The sequence below is a fragment of the Hippoglossus hippoglossus genome, chromosome 3 (genome assembly GCF_009819705.1).
Source record: "Hippoglossus hippoglossus isolate fHipHip1 chromosome 3, fHipHip1.pri, whole genome shotgun sequence".
NCBI lineage: Eukaryota > Metazoa > Chordata > Actinopteri > Pleuronectiformes > Pleuronectidae > Hippoglossus > Hippoglossus hippoglossus.
The window spans coordinates 24,523,050-24,545,028 of NC_047153.1; the positions used below are offsets into that span (position 1 = coordinate 24,523,050).

Sequence of the window (21,979 nt, forward strand, 5' to 3'; positions counted from 1 at the left end):
TATACAGTAGGCTAACTTTTTACAGCAGTGAGAGTAGGATGTATGTATGTGTACAGAAAAGTACACCATCACCTCGATTACTCGCGGCTGTTGGGGTCCATCAAAAAAGCGAGAGTTAACCCTAATCGCAAATTAAAGGCTGAGCAATAAAAACGTCATTCAAAACTCTATTTTAAAGATGTATGGAATGCAGCACACGCTGTGTTTCTTTGAAAAGGAGTAGTAGAAATGTAGCTAGCTATTGTAAACCAAATTGACAGAATTAATGGATTGTTTTATTTTTCTCTCAACCCGACATGATCAAATGCGTCAAATGAAAGTCCGAAGTCCTCTTGTCCGAGAAAGCACGCTGTATCCATTATTGATTGACAACGCAAACAGGTATTTATAGTCCACAGGAACAAAATTGTCTTGCTGGCAAGTGGCTAACGTTAGCAATTCTAGATCTTGCAGCATGATCTTGGTTAAAACAACCAAGATCATGGTTGATCATGGTCGATGACATCATCAACATCGCTTTCTGCTCCGCTGAGCCACAGGAGACATTTAACACCTGTGAACTACTTCCCATTAACTGACGTTTATGTGTAAAACTACTTCCCCTTTGCACTTTACATCCATTTCCTCTAAAGTAAAAATATATTCAGAAACCACCAATACTCATCTCCAACATACTGTCACATAGAGGAAACTGCTGAGGTCAGATTTTCCTATTTAAGTCCATCGTTCCTGCAGGTTTTGATAAGTTTTCACTGACCGGGTTCTATCCTGAGATCCACATAGAGATGGTAGAGTTCTACTCACAAATGGATTAAGTAAAAAATGTCATCTTTAAAATTTGTATTAGAAATGTTTGCATGCATGTCTGCTTATGACAAAACAAAATGTTTATATTTATGTCTGTATATGACAAGGTAAATACAGTTAGTATAAATTACCCCAAAGTTTCCAGTTTATTCCCATTAATTCCCGTATATTCCCGTTAATTCCCATGGAAAGTTTCCAACTTTGAATATTCCCTGAATTTTGCAACCCTACACACAACAGATGCAAGACTGTGACAAACAAAAATAATACAAATATCTCAGGATGAAAGTGAGGTGTCATGCATGTAGAAGATGCTGGCGAAGATGTCAACTTGGAAAGACATCGAGATTCGAAGGGTTTTGGTGATAAGGATCATCACCAGTGTTGTTATGCTGTTAAAAAAAACGTGCTTCCCGCAATGGAATTTACACATCCTATCCTGCCTCCTTCATGCTGTACCCAGGCGTCACCCGTCACCTGAATGCTCCGTAGATGCTCTTTCAATCTCCTTGTGTGCTCTGCATGTGTCAGAAGCAAACACCAGATCATTTCCAGATTCCATTGTCTGGACATTGTTTAGAGTTAATGTCAAAAAAATGACGTGTGTGTGACAGAGAAAGACACAAATGATTTTACATGTAATGCAAATAACACACCAAACTGAATGAATTGAGCAGGAGACAGTGACGGATGGTCCGATGTGGAGATAAGGAAACAGAGGGGAGGCTAAAGAGGGACTGAAGTGGGACGGGTAAGTGCGAGATAACAGTGAGTGAAAGCAGCTAAGCCGTGAGGTCAAGCTAACGACAGATCCCTCATAATGACGCGTCTGGTTACGTTTTCATGCCAGACAGGAAGGCTGTTTCAAGACAAAGAAGGTCTTCCAAGTCTTCTAAATGGCTCTGAGAGTGCATTGATGTCGGAAAATCCTGGAGGTGAGACATTCATAACTGTTTTCAGTTGTAGAGCCCCAGCTGTTACACTGCGCACACTTCCTCTATATTCTCCGTTTTCAGTTGTGCAACATGAGCCAATGCTTCATACATGCAGACACATACGTCTCGCCGGGCTCGTCGACTTCAAACAAGGGCGCAACAACGATGTCGTTCCAGTCTGTTATCAATTGGCCAGTGATTTGTTTTGTTGAGGTATTAACAGTGACAGAGCAGCCATAAAAAAAAAAGGCTGGAAAAAAAAGCTCCCACTAATCTATCGCAGACTTAATGCAAAAAAACAGCCATTGTGTTTGTCCAGAGGGCCGTTCAGGTGCACGCTAATCAGTAAAAGGTGGAACATGATGACTGGAATTTTTTTGGGGAGGTCCATATCTGCTCTACGAAGACAATTATACATTCATTAAACGCAGGAAGCGAAGGACCCATAAAAGTCCTCTCTGAGAAAATGAAGATGGGGACAGCGTTAAGTGCTTCTCAGTGTAATGAAAGAGCAGAACGAGCGGTATAGCTCTGCTGAAAGAATCTTGTGGCTGATCCAAGTGTGAGAAAAATGAACAGGTTACTGTTCCCACAGCTTGAGCTTTGTTGATCGCCATCCAAAGTACACAGAGAGAAATCGCTACAGGGAGAAAAGAGAGTGATAGTTTGAATAGGACGCCGGAGAGGACTCCTGGGTGCAATGCAAACAATCCACGAGCTGAGTCCGAATGTGCTGTACTTCAAGTGCGAGTTGACTATTAGTTTCTCCCTTGGCGACATTTCTGAGATCTCACTGAGCATTTTATGATCCCAGCTCGTGAGCTGAAGGTGAAAAATGACTTTATCCACTGCGTTAATGATGAGGACTGAGCTGAAGACAGAGCTGTCAGTAAGTCAGCTAAATCCTCTCTAGATGATGAACAGTAGAATGCAGGCAGTGCACATGTGAATTTAAAAAACACAGGCACCAGGTATCTAAAAAGTGAAGCAAGTTTGGTAAGCTTCACACACACACACACACACACACACACACACACACACACACACACACACACACACACACACACACACACACACACACACACACACACACACACACACACACACACACACACACACACACACACACACAGGTTTGTCTGTTCTTTCCTTATTGGGACTTCACATTGAAATCAATTCATTGGTGACAGCCTATAGTCAAAACCTCATCCCTAACCTTAACCATGACTGGTTCATTCCAAACCTTTACCCATCGAACCATTCACATCTTGCCCTTAACCAGGACTTCAGAGATTAAGTTTTGCCACAGGCTTTGTTCCTGTGAGGTCTGCTGTTTCTGATAAATTCAGATTTTATGCTGGAAAAGGTCCTAAAGAGGAAACAAGAACTCTCACACACATAACCTTAATAGGAGACTTGACATAGAATAACTTCCTGGGAACCTACACTAATCTGAACCTAATCTTGGTTTATGCAATGACATTATGTTAAAATGTAATGGTTTACACTACGTGGGAGTTTTTGTCCCCATAAGGAGTAATACCTAGACCACACACAAATCAATAAATAAATAAATACAACCACACACACACACACACACACACACACACACACACACACACACACACACACACACACACACACACACACACACACACACACACACACACACACACACACACACACACACACACACACACAGTAACAGGAATAAGGATGATGTCAGCCATGTGCACCTGTGTTTGTGTGCACACAAAGACAGACATACATTAAAGTATCACAGCTTGTGCTATTTAGTCCAGACATCTACAAAACATTAACATATACACGTGGACACTTTCACAAACATATTCACATGCTACTCATAAACATGTGTCCAAACACACGACACACACACAGTGACGGAGGCATCTGGTCCTTGTTATCCATTTCAGAGTGAAGTCAAATCACCTTCCATTCTTTAGACAGAGGTTTCTTACCGTTTGACCTAAACCTAATTTCTCTGCTTTCTGTTTGACCATGTCTGTACTACACCCATCAAGAGTGAAATATGAAGTCAACTGCGTGTACAAGCAACAGCTTTGTCAGGAGGGGAGACAGGGCGTTTCAGGACTGTGAGAGATGATGAAATTCACGCAATACGTGGATAAAACTGCACATTTTCATTCAAAGTCAGAAAAACTGAAACCTTGTACTTGCAGCAGGATTGTTTTTTCCAGCAACAGCAGCGTTATAATAGCTTGTTTTATGGCTCGTAAGAGGGGGACCTCTGACTGCACATCCCAGCAGGCCCTGAGTGTCCAGCTCTGCAGTGAACGAGCTACGCAAACACAACCTACAGAACATGTGGACACGCATACGCCTGCCTCTCATCGCCTGTTACAGAAAACAGCCCTCTGTGTTTTCAGCCAGATACAGATGAACAGCTCTTCAGTCATGTGATACATTCTGCCTGTTTCCCACTTCCTAACTGCATCTGTCTGTTACACACATCTGTCCACTGCATGTAAAGGACTCTGCTAACAATCCCACAGTGTCATGCTCTTCCTTTAGATCTGAGAATAATATGTGTGGATTAATACACAAACATAGACATATACATACAATCTCAATTTACCGCACAATATAGTGTAAATACTGAGTGTATATTACAAAGAGAGTCGTGAGTAATTGAAATTTTAGATATATCCTTGGTAAAATGGAGACATTAATGATAGCTTTCTTACTATGACAAGTATACATATCTGCAGTGGAAAAGGGCCTATCATAGTTCTGCCTTCTGAGCAATGTAGTTTTATTAGGGCAATCATGAATTGCCCAGAAAAAAGCTGATTGGAGGAGGCCAGAGTCAGAGGGTCGTGATATTGAAAGTCGTGCCTCACAGCCATTTTCAAAAGGACATTTTGATGTGTCACGGCTGGAAAACAGCAGGTGTAAATAATGTGTCCTTGTAAGACATGACATTGATGCAGCATCCGAAACATCAGGGAACTCAAAATACACTATTAACTGTAATTTAGCCTTTTGCATGCCTATCCTGTACCTCAGCAGGGAACATGGGAGAGAGAGGGAGGGAGACAAGAAAAATATGCAAAAAGTGTAAATGAAGTGCACAGAAAAATACACAAAAAAGAGAGATAAATGAAAAAAGAGAGATCCGCAGGTTGGATGGAGATGAAGAGGGCCAGAGAAGGAAAGTGACACTACTGGATGCAATAAGACAACAATGAGGAGAGATCGTCAGAGAGCTGAATGTCACGTCCATGTCTGCTGAGCGGAGCTGCTGGTCTCCTGCTGAAGGTCTGATTCTCCAGCAGCATCTGTCGGCATCCCCCCCCCACATGTATTTATCAAAGTGGAACGCCAATTACAGTAGAGAGTGAGAGAACAAAAAAACTCATCAGTTCCTCTGATTTCCCCTTCCTGCTCTTTTTATAGTCCTTCACATGGTTTTCCAGGCAAACCCCCCGCTGAGAGGAGCACTCAGCCAGGGAGCAGCTTTATTTCGTTTGGATCAAATAAAATACCTCCATTTCCAACCCCCCCGCCTCACTTTATTTCCTTGCCACCTTCCTGCAGTTCTCCCTGCTGTGAATATTTTAGCTTTTTTTAAATTTTATTATATTTTTGTTTTAATATCCCTATGCTGTTTGTTAATGGCCCAGGAGCTTCCATGTGCTAACTAAAAGATGGATGATTATGCACAAAAGTAAATCAGATGGAATAACATTTACTTTCTTCACACTTTGAAGAAACTGCTCAGTCTTTTTGTGCTTATGAGAGATAAAATGTCAAAGAATAGAGGGAAGGACAAGAAAGACACCTGCTGGGGAAAAATTGTATAAATCCTTTCTGGTAGAGGATCCTATTCTTAAGTTCCAAAGTTTTAGTCTCCAACAATTCATGAGATGTCAAACACTTTTCTGAACAGTTACACAGTACTTCAACATGAGCCATGTACCAATTCAGGGGCTGCCCAGCTGGTAGTGGCCTTACCGTTGCCACCAAGCAACAGAGCTGCAGTTGGACATGGCAAGAAAGTTTTTTTATGTGTAATGTTAGCGGTTCGGCTGAGTTTAAGTATGATACTAAAGCATCGGATATCTCGTTACTTCCTGGTACCAATACCTCTTTGTTATGGTTCATCTCCAAAGCCAATAAACCTGGGATAGGTTGGAGCCTTTGTTTCTCTGGGATGAAAGTACGCATTTGTCAGTCGCATTTGAAGGAGCCTTCGAAATGGGACGGTATAGTTGTGCTGCGGTGACGCAATCGCTATTTGAAAGCAGCCTCCGAAGGATGCAGGCCTCACTTGGGACACAGCTCAACTATTCTAAAAACATAGATAACACAAATGTAAAAGTACAGTAAAACTGTGATAAAATGAGGAGCATAGAAATTATAGAACAAAGAATAAAATGTGATTATTATTATTGTAAAAATATAGAAAAAGAAAAAGGGAGGTTTCAGAGGTTATTTAAAAGCTGCTACAGAGTTCACTCTAGTCTGAGACATTATCAATCTTGTGTCTCATCTGCATCACCCCACAGCGCCTAGTGTTTGAGAAACTGTCAAAACTATGTATCATCTTTGCATATGGAGTCAAATCTGAACTGGCCAGTGCCAACTGTATTCTGGGATGAAGTCTGAGTTAACAGAGTTATTCTTTCATCCGTGTCTCCTGCTGTTCCCTCAGTTTCAAATTTTCTGTGTTGAAAGTGTCAGATTACTCTCAAAGATTAATGCGTCTGCACTTTGCTGGTCTTGAATTCCTGAAATAACTGTTATGCATGCTTTGTGTCGAGTAAATGAGTAATTGGCTGGTGAGTGCATTAATAGCAGACATGGTGTTGGTGGTTCACCCCTGTAAAGCAGTTTACCATGTTGTGTCTTTCTTCTTTCTATGGGATGATGTCTCTGGCTTTCATCTTTGTATCTATGCTTTTCATCTGTGTGCTGTGTCACCCTCAGGGACTGTCAGCGTTTTCTTAGCTGGATAACTTCACTTTACATCCAACTTTCTGGATTGTTCCTCTTCTCTGATCTGAACAAGGTTTTTGGCTCTTTTCTCTTTTCTCTGCAAACTTTTGTTTGGCCTGTATTACCTTCTTTTACACTGACTTATGTGCAATTTTATGATGCTTGAACAATAATTTTGAGGCTTGGCAGAGTGCATAATGATGTGTATGTGTGTGAGTGTGTGGGGCAAAGTTTAGCAGCTTTGAAAGTATGAACCAAGACTATGTAAGATCCAGATATGAGGTAGGAACCAGGTGTAATGCCATACATCCAGAAGGAAACAAAGGAGATGAGAGGAAGACTCTGATATACTATGGCTTTATCTATGGTCCTGCACTGAAGGTGTCAACGAGCAAAGTTCACACACACACATGCATCACATACTTGGTTCCCAGCTAACAGCTGTCAGTGAGTTAATCAGTCATCAAACCAGTCAATCAGTCCGTTTGTTCATTCATTAAAATGGTCAATCATGCAGTGTGTGAGGGTTTGAAGCCACGGTGTCATTCACCTTGAAGCCAGACTCTCTGTCTCCCAGCTGAGTGTTATTGTAGAAGTTTAACTGCTGAGAGTCTGCACATCCTCATCTCTCAGGGGGACCATGACGCAAGAGACGATCCCCTGTGGTCTCATCCTTCTGTCCCATCCCTGGGCACCACTTTCCCAGGAGGAGGGATAAACAGGACATGTAATGGCTGCTGGTGCTCAGCTCAAATCGAGACTGACATTAATGTTTCATGTCGTACTGATTTATTTTGCCCTGAAACAACCTGACACGATCACACATGATTATTTCTGACAAGGATAAGGACAGGATCAATTTCTCAACACTGACCTTGTTGACCTTATCTGGATAACACAACGCTGTCAAAGTTCACTTCAAAAAAACATTTAACGTGTAAGAAACATGTTTATTCCACTCGACCTGACCTCAACCCTCAGCATTAATACTCAGGCTACTAGACAGAGGCCTGGCTTCTGTCTCTGCAGAGCTGAATACAGAGGCTCAAGAAAACAAGAGAGGAGGAGGAAGCTGTGGAGTGGAGGTGGAGATGGTGTGCAGGCCCGCATCTGAGTCAGTCTCAGTAATGAACACTAAATGTTTCTGGGTGACATACGGGCCAAGTTTGGTTTGGGTGAGTCGGTGGGTGGAGGGGTTTGTGAAGGAATCTACAACACTCGCAAGGTCATTTACAGTTATTCCTCATCCTTTCTGACCAAACAGCAAAACTAGAATAACACTCAGTACAGCACATACCTCCGTCAAGGCCCAACAGGCCCTTTAAATTCAATCAAGCTGCACCAAATCTTTCACACACGTAGATATCAGTTTCCTAAATGTGCCTGATTTCTTTTCATCAAGAACCATGAATTATTCTCAGAGAAAACAGTGAAAACGTGGGAAAAAAACCCCTAAAAATGATAAAGAAAGTGAAAAAAAGTATTGGATCTGCACTAAAATTGCATGGGTTCTTCGCTGACTCTTAACACATCCCCAAGTATATTTTGTAATCTTCAGGTACAAACCTAACCTAAGTAACAAAATAACTTCTGAACTTTTGTTTGGCAGAATATTCTCATCCTGCTATAATCATGCACAGTGGCATGACCTTCAAAACTGCTGGTATCACTCTCCAGGTCCTTGTGTCCGTGACAGAACACGATTACATGTGCTGTCATGGTCTGTGTCATCAGTTAGTGCTTCATTGGAAGAATGATAACAAATGGGTAACCTTCAGTAACCCCTCTGAGGAAGTCCGATTACATAAAACACAAAACAAAGACCAGAGCTGTGGAACACTAACTCAACCCAGCAGAGACCCACACTGTGGTTCACTTGGTGGAACAAACAGATCCCATCTGTACAGTTAACAACTCAAACCAGCCACAATTTCAAGTCCCTGAGTCAAGACCACAACAATGTTCACAGGCTGAAAGCAACCAAAAGCAAAACTGAAATTTCTATGATCTTTACAGAGTCATGGCTACACATCTTAAACAAGAAGGTTGATACTAGTGCAGTATCTGTTCTAAGCCTACCTTTTTGGAATGGCCAAAATTGCACCAAATTCAACATTGCACTTCCTTGGGCCCTTAACAATTCACATTGTAAGTCTGAAACCAGTAAGATGAACAGTTCTCGAGGTATACGTTACACATACAGGCAGAGATTTCTAGAATTATTAGACAGATAGCATACCTCAGATTCACATTGTTATTTTGTAAATCACTTCCTCTTTTAGTGCCATGTTTTTCAAATAGATTTTGTACATTTCAATAAAAGGAAATAATAATTCCAGATAATTGTTCCTTGTGTTTGGTGGAAGTTGTTGGGGGACAACAGGTGGGAGCCAGATTTTATCCTCAGGGATCAGCTTTAGTTGATTTTAAATGAGCTACGATTAATCTCACAAATGATGTGTCGAATTTTTCATTTGTTTTCATCCCTGAGGCGACTGAATGAGTATTCAGACACAAATACAGAAATACATACTGTAGATAGACACAAACAAACGTATCCACATCCAGCAAAGCAGCACAGACAAACAAGAGTGAGAACCACATAGAAGATTTTTAAGCTTGATGGTTTTAGCTAAAAGCCAAAATAAACAGGTCAACATGTACACAATGACATGCTAATGGGTTACAGGCATAATGTTCGCCATCATTTGCTAATTAGCATTAACACAAAGCATATGGGAATGTAATTCGTTTTTGCAAGTATTTGGTCATAAACCAAAGAATTGGAAGAAACAGTTCATCCTGTGGGTCACATCACTGTGTGTAGACATGTCCAATAGTTGTCAAAACATTCCACTCAAAACAACATATGTAAACCTCATTAGGTTTTGTGGTCTGAGAACCATCACTGTCTGCAGTGAATACTCTCGTACCAATCTTCAGTGGACGATAAGAAGTTAAACTTTGGCCTGCTGGTGGCGCTAAAGGAACATTCAGTGCATCATCAGTAGGAATTATCCTCTGGGAACCGTAAATTAAATACCAAATTTCATGGTGATCAATCAGATACCTGTTGAATAATAGGAGCAGAGTGGTTGCCAATCCACAGGCCAACACTGTCATCCCAGCCACGCTACTACTGTTACTAAACACAACGTGGATGGATTGCTACTTAATGTATTTTCAGGATACATGTGTATTGATTTAAAGTATGAAAATCAAAAAGGAAACCCCAGCTCAAACTGCATTTGTTCAAAGGAAAGAGGAAATTGATGCAATAAATCTGCTCTGAACACAATACACATGTAAGAAGCATGTGAATGCCAGGTGTGAAGAGGCCTTCCTGCCTTCTGATCACCAGTCAGCATGTGATCACACGTCTGCAGAGTTACAGCCTACATGAGTAGTATAATGAGTCAAGACAGGAAGTGGTTGTAGTTATATTTTAAGGTTGACTGAAACCAAACACACACATTATTAAAGGTTGCATTATGTCTTTGACCAGCGGGGCTCTTTTGTAATGTTACAGTTGTTGGTAATAATACACAGCATGTGTGGGGAAGAGTTTAATGTATATTTTTATATGTTTTTTTTCCTATCTTTATTTAAGAGCATGGTCTTTCAGTGTGAGAGCTGGACTTTTTTCCGTCTGATTTCAAATTCAGATTTTGCAATGCTTTCACTCAAAAAGAGAGAAAAGAGAAGGCTTGAGCGTGAGGAGAAGATCTGAATCTAGAGAGCAGGAAATCCATCCAAGCAACAAAGCATTTGACGCACAATTTGAGCACAAGGAGACCAAATCTAAATAAGTAGGCGCTATATGAATGCAAGCATTACAAAATCTGAAAGTTAAATCAATAAGGCCTGCTCTCAAACTGAAGAACCACACTCTTGAATAAAGATAGGGAAAAAAACAACTATAAAGTGTATGCGAACTATAAAGTGTTTAAGTCAATTGATGGCAAATGGTTAATCGCTATATCTGTCGGTGTGGACAGCTGGTGAACGAGAATCTCTGGAAGTTTCTCAGACTAATAAATCAGCAGATGTGGAGCCAACAGTGAAGTAATATCAGAGACCCCCACAAAGATGCTTCTGAGACAAAAACTCTGTCAAATGACCAAAGCATGTTTGATTCTGTCTTGACGTATTCGTGCAGGCAAAGTCCGGAAACAGTGATCGTAAGAACATATTTTTGTCTCCCTCGGAAATATATAGCCCTGTTTTCATCCAACCACATGCTCTGCTCTTTGTTGTACTGGAGGTGTGTGTTTGTGATTTTAAAATATGAAATGGGAGGGTGCAGCCAAGAAGTTGGACACATGACCCCACTTCCACTGTCCTTATAATTTTTCATAATCTAGTGAAGGCAAACTGACTGGACCAGCACAGAGAGAAGACTCCTATGAACACAAATGTCTGCAACTTACTCAGTGAGGGATGATGTTACACAATAAGTCAGCCGGATGTCACGTGACGGAGTGATACACGGAGTGTTAGAAAAATCTGGATTTCATCAGTGCAGAGCAGCAGATTGGAAATGGCTTGGATGTAACCCCTGGTAAACATGTGGTGTAAATGAGATACGTCTCCTTTAATGGGGAATTACATTGAAAAATTTTTTAAAATATATGTGAGGATAGAGAGTAGAAGAGAAGCAAACACGTAAAGGGCTAAAACCAGCAAACACTTGACAAAGGATATGCTCATTAGCAGATTGCTACATATGGTGACATTTAATAACTTTTCAAGCAGGATTTAGTTAGTTTCCAATGAAAACAGCTGTTTACATCAGTGTCACAATAGTTCTTAACTACATTCTCAATTTCACGCACCCATATCGGTCCAGCCATGGGTTTTGAATTTGTGGTAGATAGATTGATTGATGGTCTCATGTTTCCTGCTATGTGTTTACAGTTTACAGTAATTACCTCGACATAGAAGTTTCTATTGGTTGGGGTAGAGTCTGTCAGTCCTGCACTGGATTCAGATTTCCTGCCTCAGCATGTGGGATTCACTGGAAACGATTCAGTGTGTAATCCAGTCCAATTTTATGTCAGTGATAACAGCCTCACTGTTCAGTGTTTACTCTCGTCACATTGTGTCAAGTCGTATTAAGTTTCTGTTAATGTAAACGGAACATCTTACTGCTGCTGCTTCATATTAAATTCTTATGTGGAAGTTCAACAGTGTTTTGACATTTGTGTTACAGACCATAATTTAGATTTCAAAGCAGTAATACATGGTTTTTACACCAGAAGATTTAAAATATTTAATGGAGGTGTGAGAATAACTAAAAATCAGCTTGACCATGAACACTGAGGACTGATTTCAGTGAGCACTGCTGTTCAGTGGCACCATTAAGAAACCAGAACAGTCAGTGGGTTCCAGTGTGGCTGTGCTGCTGCTAAATGTTTGCATGTGATGTATGCCATTCCTTTGGTTGATTGTGAATTACAGTTATCAGCTCGAGCCATTTCTAAGTTCAGTTTCTCAAACAATAAATCTATTCTCTGCAATATGAACCACTTGTGTTCACTCCATCACTCTACCAGCAGACATCACTAATGTACCCTGCCCACTGCCTCTGTAGAAACAGATCAGCTAGGATACAAAGGAATAATGATGCCACAGAGGAAGTTGGATCTTTGTGACAATAAAAGTACCATCAAGTATGAAAACAACGATAGCAATCATATCTGCATTACATTTATCACCCTCCCTTTACTTTAACAGAGTAAGAGCCTGAGCTCTCATACTGTAACGTGATGTTATACGTGTTATCTACTGCAGTAATGAAACAGATCAAGTGCTCATACTTTGACCATTTACAGGTTCATAATTCTAATTTGGGGCTAAACAATAGCTTTACATGCTATTATGTTCAAAATACACATAATTTGTCACAGTAAAAACATTACTGCATTGCCTCTTTTCTCCTTCTGTCTGAAACACTTGGTTTTAAGTTCTTAGCCCACCTCCAAAAAAGCCCAGTCTGCTCCCATTGGTGAACAGCATAGAGTGTGTATTGGAAATGTCATGTGAAGCTGTTTTCAGACATGACCTGCGGGTAAAGTCCAGAGAATTGGATACAGAGTTTATCCTTTTCACACATGCACAACGCAGCAGAAGTTCCCTGAACAGACGCGTTCAAAACAGCAACAAATCCTCTGCATTATACCAAACCCATGTTGTCTCTTATCGCCACAATCTCTCTTAACATCGCTGGTTGTACTGTTCCAACTCTGTAACAAGTCTGATGTTGAAAGTCAGACCCAGCCTATAGACCCAAACTACCTTTGCAAACAAGACTTAAGGTTTGATTTTGTAAATAAATGGGTGGGAGAGCCTTTCCCTGGAAGGAAAAGGAGTTGACCACCAAAATCTAATCAGTTCATCCTTGAGTCCAAGTGAATATTTGTACCACATTTGAAGAAATTCCTTCAAGGCGTTCTTGAGATTGCATGTTCACAAAAATGTGATGGACAGACAGACAGAGAACCAGAAAACAAAACGCCTCAGGCCACTGCCTATTGCCGGCATAGAGACATTAAAACCAATATGGCAAACGAAAGGAAAGGAAAAAAACACATGCCATCATATGGGCACAAACCAGAACAATATGCCAATCGAGTGAAAGGATGGTTCATAGATTAATGGAGCCCACAGGTCCTGTCAGAGTTGGACTCTACAGCTGAGAGTGTTTAGAGACAAAGGCCTAAGAAAGGATCAGAAAAGTCACTGCTCTAACTTCCTGCACAGACAATACAGAGACATTTCATACTGATGCATAAATAAACATGCAAGCTCACACACACATCACACAGATACTCGATACAAGCTATGTATATTTGGCTTGGCACTGACTGAAATCCGACCTCCAGCAAAGACAGAATAAGGAACACAAAACAGGCAAAACAACAGAAATAGCGCTGATTCAACATCATCATTGTGAGAGCCACAGCAGAAGGGGTAGGAGACCTGCGGCTCGCCAGGCCTTTGTTTAGACGGTGAGATCAGCAAAAGGTTTACGTCTGCACAACACCCCAAAACCATCTGAGACGGAGACACATTCATGTTGCAGGCATTTAACAAACAATCTTATCCACAACAAAGCATTTTGATTGGAGCATGAGAAGACATTGGGAAGATCAGCAAAGGCAAAAGCAACTGAGGGAAAGAAGTGAAGAGAGTTAAGAGTCGTAGTGCGCTGGCAACAGGTTTGAGGAATCCGTATTCATTTCTAAATGGCAGTTTCTACTTGGACAAAGTCAACATCATTAGAAATTCAGTATATCTATAATATGATTGCTGGACTTTTCTTAAGCATAAAAGGATCACTTTCCTGAAATCTCACGGAGAAAGCAGCTTCAATGTTAAGTGTTACCATAATTTAAGAACCATCATTTGCTTCAGTGTTTTCATTGCAACTGAGCCCACTTTCTTTGGGAAGGTGTGAACTTTTCCAAATTGTTAAAATGCCACATTCAATCAAAACTCTATAGATACATGCAGGCTACTTTTCCCAGATTATTTGAATATGAGAACATAGTGCCAGGTGCAGAAATAAGAGAAGATAATCAGATATTATTGGAAAATGCAGCCTGTCGACATGGCAGACCTGTGGTTAGAGCGACCAGTTCTGGGTCAAGTACAGTTTAAGAACTTCAATTGTCCAATCAAAATTTAGCAGCCATAATGGCAGTCATCTAAACCCTTGGATTTCTTCACATGTAGTAAAAACAACACTATATATGTCGGGAGGTTGGTGTTTTTTTTATCTCTTCTCCAAAACCATAATCAAAATACTTGTTAACCTGTCAGGTTAAGAAGCTTTTACAACTAAATGTTATTTCTACGGCCAAGGACCACATTCACTGTGTGGATGCAACCCACTGATGCAGTCAGTGTTATTGACAACTTGAAGTACTGTTCTTTGCTTTATTCTATTCAGCCCCAGCGTACATTGCACAAGTACATTGCAATATCATCTGAACTACCACCCAAGTGCATACTTCTACCTCTTTCATAAAATACTTGTTATGAAATGCGACATGTAGTTTTTCTTGAAATAGTGCTTTCAACCGATTCATGAAGCTAGCTTCAGCTTAAATTAGATGGTTGGCCATATGTGATCAAATCTGACAGAGATCATTGTTGTAGCCACTAAAACTATTGTACACTAACTAGAAATGAGAAGCCTGCTTTTATTAACATCTGCATGAAATTGAGGACCCATTGCTTAAAAAAGCACATTTCCTGTTGTCCTGAGGGTCAACGTTTGCATGCGCAGCTAAGAGTCAACAGTGATAACAGACCTTATCAGGCGCCACTCTTGCTGCAGTGTCAAAAATCACATCAAAAAAGGGAAAATGGGAAAATCGTTGTGAAAGAAGAAGAGAAAAAATAAAAAGGAAAAATGGAGCAGAGAAAAGGAAATACAAAATAAAGGCTCTTTGTCACAGATGCAGCTATATAATGCAAAAAACAAAATATTTGCCAAAAAGAGACCTGGTCAGTCATTGTTATGACCTCACTCTACTAACAACGGCTCAGCTGGAGACTGACACATATGAGAAAGGACACCAAGACAATGGAAGTGCCATTAAAAAAAGCAAAACAATAATCAAACTCAAATCAAGATAAAATCAAGAAACAAAATGGGTTGGAGATGTCAACCAAAAGGAACAAAGAGGGGAAAATACTGAGCCAGTCACGCAGTGGGCCACGGCACACAGCTCATCCCCCTCAATTACCTACATAAAAAGTCTAACTATAAAACAAAGGAAACAGATGACTGGACTGCTGAAGACCTCCAGCCCATAACTTAAATAACTCAAAGGGCACTAAATAGTCCTCTTCAATGCAATCAAGCCGCACCAAATTTAACACTCAGTGATATCAGTCGCCTAAATGGGACTGATTTTCTTTAAGATACATTAATTATTCTCATCAATGAAAATGTAAAAAAAAACACTATGTGCACTAAGGGCATTAAAGTGTAGACAGGGTCACACGACAACAGTCATGAACACCAGCTAAACTCACATCGTTGAGAGCTCGATGTTCAGTGATGTTAAGTTTTTGAAACCTTTGGTTTCTTTATGTTTGAATATAAAGTTAATATTTTAAACATTACAGATAACTCCATCTCATAGTCTCTGTCAGTCTTTTTATATATAGAGATTTATATTAGCTATGATTAATGTATTCCTGAGGGTTTTTGAGGTTTGATGAATAGCTATAGTATACATTGAAACCTCAGTACGCTACTTGTTGGTCAGTCCCAAATGTTTGCATTTTGGAATCTGGATAATGTTCCACCCAGATGAACATTAGCAGCCAGATTTGGATTTGGTCTGGTATTAAATCAACATACAAAGTTGGCCTACAAATTAGTGGTCTGGTGGTTTGCGTGAACATGGTGGCCTGGGATTGAGTCAAATTCCCTGCCAGAATTAATCTTTCAGTCCGCTGTTGACAGACAGGATGAATTATGGAGAAAACCTATAACAACATGGTCAGTAAAACTCCAATCCAGTTAACTCCGTAACCATTATTCTTCAATAGGCCTTAGAGCTATCTGTTTAAAAAGTACACATCAATCCACATAAACTACAACTTTCAACTTGTTCAAATGAAAAAATGCGATGGCCTCTTCAACGTGCTCCTCTCTGACTTGAATGTAATATTCACATACACATCGACACATTAGATCAATCTGTTTTCCCCTGTAGTTAATTGCAAACACTCTATTTGATCCAGATCTGTGCTTAACCGCCTTGAGAAACATGTAAAAGGAAAATACAGCCTCATCTGACCCACCTCCTCGAGCACCGCACATCTCTTATATATCCAGAAATTCAACAAGACACAGAGCCTGTTCCAGTCTAACCTTGAAAGTAAACAGATCAGATGTTCTGGCCTCACACCAGACCTGGTGCCTCATTTATTAAAGGATCTTCTTATGACAAAAAACAACTCCAGGCCAGGCAAGTTGGGATTAAAAAGAAAGTTATGTCGAAATGTCAAAATGAGCGATTTACGTTGAATTTCTCCTGTTGTGTGTGATGTATCTCGGGCTCAAAGTCTTACAACCTGCCATCACATCTGCATTGGATTCATCTCTTACCTTTAACGTATGTTGACCTCAACAAGCTCATATGATATGATGGAGTAGCGATATGATATACCCCTTGAGACTGTGAATGTTTTCAAAGAAGAGCAAGAAGAAACCAATTTCTTCAAGTCATATGTCACACCTTTCAAACCCTGCCCCAAGATTCCCCTTTTAAGGCTCATTTATGCTCATGGTTAGATATGGACTTTGAGAATTGGTAAGAAACTAGAGGCGTCATTATGATGTAACAATGCAGATAATTTGCCTCTTTATTAAAGTAGTTTTTATACCTTCAAATTATAATGGTGTACCGTCCAGGAACAACCTGTTTTACGGCATACATCATACACCAACAACCGGAGCCGGAGCTAGCAGCTAGAGACAGCTAGCTGCCATTCTCAATACGGACATCCTGGTAGCGCCACCAAAGAAACTGAAGAGGACATAGTCGGAGAAAACGAAGAAGAGAAGAAGATAAAAAGAGAAAGTGATCAAGTAACAAACCAAAACAGAGTGAATATCGGAGCATACTTTACCAGACTGACCTCGACCTGGCGTTTTATTTATTTAAGTAAGTCATAACGTTTGCTTGTTTGCTTTGTCTTGTGCTCTTCTGCTTGATGATGGGCAGTGTACCTGAAGTTGTCGACAGTCTAACAACAGAAGCCAGGTAAACCTATTTTGAAATTAGCCAAACAATTCGCTCTGATTTGATACACTTGCTCAAACATCGACAACTGTGTTGGCTACTTGTTGTTTTAGCTTGTTACCTTGTGAGCTACTGTTCTACTTTGATTCTAGACAAAGACTCCAAAAACCTTTTCAGTCGATGTGGTTCTTTGTCTTCTGAGGTCCCCTGTTTATTCTCTGTCAGCTTGTTAAAAAATGCACCTGTGTAGAGCTGTGTGCATCGGAAGGCTCGGAAAGCTACTTGTAATTACGACAATGAACTACAGATCCCACCTGTAGGGGAAGCCCGAGTGTAGCCGAGAGAGTATCTTGCATTGCGTTGCTTTAAGAGGTACATTATCACATCCTCCTCCACCATCGACATGTTTGTTGCTGTCAGACACTCTCAACTTACGCTGAGTTGCCCTCTAGTGGATTCATAGATAAACAACCATGCCATCGTAAAGGACGCATTGGAACTATGGGTAGTGATGGTTACATGGTTTGAAATGGACGTATCCCTTTTCAAACAGACAGCAGCAGAAATTAACCTTTAGATTTTCTAGTCTCTAATGTCTGTAAATGTATATATGAACACAATTCTCTAATCCCTTGTGAGCCTATAGTTAAAACAAACTTGCTGCTGGTAATGACTATAAACAGTCTGATGTCCCTAGCTTTCCCTGGATGGATGCAATGGAATAAAAATAACTAATCACATCCTCTCCTGTTAGACTACTTCTACTTTTTAGGTTATGATGCAGGCCTGACTCCCTGAGGGGGACTCCTTCCCTCAACGTTTGAGCTCTGGACCCAAGCTGAGAAAGTTCAAGTTCAAGTTTTGTTTCGCTGTCACAGAGCCAGGCTGGTGGGATTCAGTTCAGCACAGATGGAAACTGCAGTGCAAAGGAAACTTATAAGTCTTCATAAAAGTGACCATGCAGCAAACTACAAAGGGAGGTTAGAATAAATGGTTCTACAATGAATGTGTCTTTGGCCATGTTCAGACTGTGTTGAATGTTTGGTTATTAAAAAGAGTTAGCAATAAAAGATAAGGGGAAAAGGGGGGAGTAGCTGCTGTGGGTGGACAAAGTATGGTGCTTATCCCAACTGCATCTTCCCTCTATGAATAATGGTTTACAGAAAATTACTATTTTCCCTCTGAAGTGGATATTTCAGTTTCCCAGAGTGGGATTTACAGTGTGGAGTTCTGGAAATGATTTGGCGGGGTGGTTTAGTGGTTAAAGAAATCTTCCCATAACCCCAGAATGTTTCAGGTTCAATTCTCCCGAAAAGATGCCACTTGTCAAGACTGTCCTTTTCTGGGAAAGACAGTCAGCTCAATATCAAAATGTAAATACATAAAGTACAGTGACTGTTGATTCAATCAGTGGCTCAAGGAGACCTGGTGTCCTACCTGAAACAAGTGCTGTTCTTCCCTCCTGCTCTGACACAGGGATACTCCACAGTCAGGATCTTACTCTCTGGACACTCCGCTCTGAGAAAACAAAGACACACGGAAACAAATGTAATTGATCGGCTCTTTTACACCGTTTGTCAGCAGTGTATAACTGGAAGGGGAGAGAGAGAGATGGGGAATGACACTGAACAGAGGTCGTGGGCTGGCGGTTCATGGTCGGCACGTTAACCTCTAATCCAGCAGGGCTCCCCCTGCTCGTAGTTTAAACACTTACACCTGGTGGGTGACGAGTGCCTCATGAAGATTAACACCAAAAGTAGTTTGACCTAAATGTCCCTGGACATTGCACAATATTATATATATACATGATGTTATAGTGGAGCCCTGCTGATACTGCAGTTGTCAGGCCAATATCGACATTGATACAGAAATGAAAGATTAGCCCATTGATGAAAAAAATTAAATTAAATTGAAAACTTTCGCAACATTTGCCATAATCACTTAAATGTTTTTAAACGTACAATATATAACTTTGGCCTTAACAATAACAAATGATGTTGAAGCAGTGTGGGATCATGGGAGTGGTCTTCACCACCACTGCTCAGGCAATAGCTTGAGCTGGTTTTGGCTTTAGCCCTTTAAAAATGGTAATGGATGGATGGATGGACGGTTGATAGACGGATGGATGAATACTTTTTTTCAGCTTCTTCAGCATGATGATAGATTTCCATATTTAATACTTTATAATTTAATATCAGGATATGGGTTTTATTGAACAGTTTATTAGACCCAGCAAGAAATGTAATAGCGTATCTTGGCCTCTGTGAAATTGTGACATGCATTGTTCCCTATTTTGTGACATTTTATGGCCAAATTGTTAATCGATTCTTGAGGAAATTAACAGATAACTAAAATAATTGTTAAAGACAAAAACAGTTATAGTTAAGATTTATTACAGGTAAAGAATCGGGATGAAAATGTTGGCGGTGCTCAAACTGGTTAGGCTTCTAAATGATCCCAAACATACCTGGCATCTGTAATGTAGCACCAAGAAAATGAAGAAAACTAGAAGTGACCAATATGGCCAAGCTGATTTATTGATCTAGCTGTAAAACTTATGTCATACAGATTTCAAGATGTAAACCAAACTAGCAACATACCAGCTCCTCATATGATTTGTGTTACAGTGCAGTTGTAGCCTACACATTTGTTTCAACTAAACCATGTCCAGGCTCTTGAAGGTATTAACTTCTGTATGTGTTTATTTAACTGGGGGCATCAGTGGATGATTTCATCCCACTGTAACAAAACCCAGTGAGTTTACGCTGAAGCTCTAAAAAAATAAATCTGATGTGGTTCCTTGTAATTGGACAAGCTGAAAAGAATAACTATAGGAATAAAAAAATAATAGGCTACTGTTGGTTTATTATCTGAGGTTTAAACTGCTGCTCAGCGGTTTGCCCCTCAGTGGTTCCTCGGTATATTGGGCGCATGTGCTCCCCTCACATCCCCTGACACTGACCTCCTCTCTCCGGGCACGTTGATAGCATCTGTCATGTTGTGTCTGAACATAAGTAACATTTGGCTCTGCGCACCGACTCCAACCATTTGGAGTCCCCCTGTTGCCTTTTTGCATTTCCTTGAAGATCACATTAGATTAGACGAGCAACAGCGGTTCATCTAGGGGTCTCCTCTTTGACAGTCCGCTCACAGTGTATCGTAAAAAAAAGCAGCGTCCAATTAAACACAGACTAAACTCTATTATGGATTTTGGCACCGTGCGTAAATCAGACAGAGAAGTCCTTGTTTAGGGTTTAAATTAACAGTAGAAACAAACTTTGCAATGTGACTGGGGAGCAGGTTTACAGAGTTCTACTGTCACTTCAATAGTATAATCACAAGTAAACCAATTCAATTATTGTGGCATAAATTGAAATACCTACACATTGATGTAGCTTCTGAAGCGTTTTGTTAAAAGTTGTGCGTCATGATTAAAAAAACGACATTATCCCTGGATGAGTTTGTCGTGGTATTACAGCTCATTCACAAAAACCACAGATATATTTTAGTATCCACTTGTCAGGACCCACCTCGATGTGTCCACTGCGAGCGTCGTCCTGATAGAGCTGGCACCGGATTCCCACAGGAAAACCACACAGATTGCGCCAAACGGTAAAAGAGTCGCACCATAAAGTTGACCCATGTCCCCTTCTGCGCTCCGGGACAGACGATCTGCTCAAGATAAAACGCCCTCACATCAACAGGACGCCTCTGTTTGCATCTGTCATTGACCCAAGAAGGTGGTGGCACCAAAACCTCAGAACTCCTCGTCAAGTATCCCGCGGAGTTGATGCTCGTGGAGCCTGTGTGGATAGTGAGAGCTGCGCTGCGCATCCGGAGCCCAACGTTACGCACTGAGGCAGGGGCAGACCCCTTGGAGAGCTACTGAAGGGTTTCAACTCAGTTTGTTACCGCTCACTAATCCCTCTGGATTTACATTCCTGCCTCCAAAGAAGAGACCGCAACTGAGTAGACAGCCCCACTGCCCAACGCTGTGATGACGTATAACAACATTCCTAATCCGACATAATAATAAAAACAGCAACAGCCATAATAATAATAAACTTAATCCCAGGATCACCACCGAGCTCTTCTGATATGTTGAACGTCAAAAACCCTTTTCTAACTTCAGTTTCATAACATGAGCTGGAAGGAATTCGGGAATTGGGGAGGTAGGGGGCTGCAACATGTAATACATTAAGTTAATTAGCTTCAAGTTGGGAATAAAAAAATCCTTCAGTACCAAAAATAGAAAGAACGCGGTGTCCCTGGAGTGCAATCACAGCGACAAATTGGAGAACACAACAACAAATTACAAAACACAGCAAAAGAACAAAAACAAAAACTCCATATAGCTAAATATGACGGATTTAACTTCACATGAAAAAGGGAGGTATCTGCTGATTTGAATGCACTGCCCCTATAAATATATACCTTTGGTACCAGTCTGCTTTGTGATATGTTGCTGTTTTTTTTATGTGTTGTTGT

At 40.6% G+C, this 21,979-nt stretch overlaps 1 protein-coding gene across 1 annotated transcript in view; it reads right to left on the reverse strand.

Moving 5' to 3' along the window:
* Positions 1 to 21,440, reverse strand: part of LOC117755113 (collagen and calcium-binding EGF domain-containing protein 1-like) — a 37,372-nt gene extending 15,932 nt beyond the window's left edge. The window contains exons 1-2 of the mRNA XM_034574642.1: positions 21,022 to 21,440; positions 18,929 to 19,009 (exon numbers count right to left, since the gene is read on the reverse strand). Of these exons, the coding sequence (XP_034430533.1) occupies positions 18,929 to 19,009; positions 21,022 to 21,134 (194 nt within the window). The 5' untranslated portion in view covers positions 21,135 to 21,440. The remainder of the gene's footprint in view (positions 1 to 18,928; positions 19,010 to 21,021) is intronic.
* Between the last annotated feature and the right edge of the window lie 539 nt (positions 21,441 to 21,979).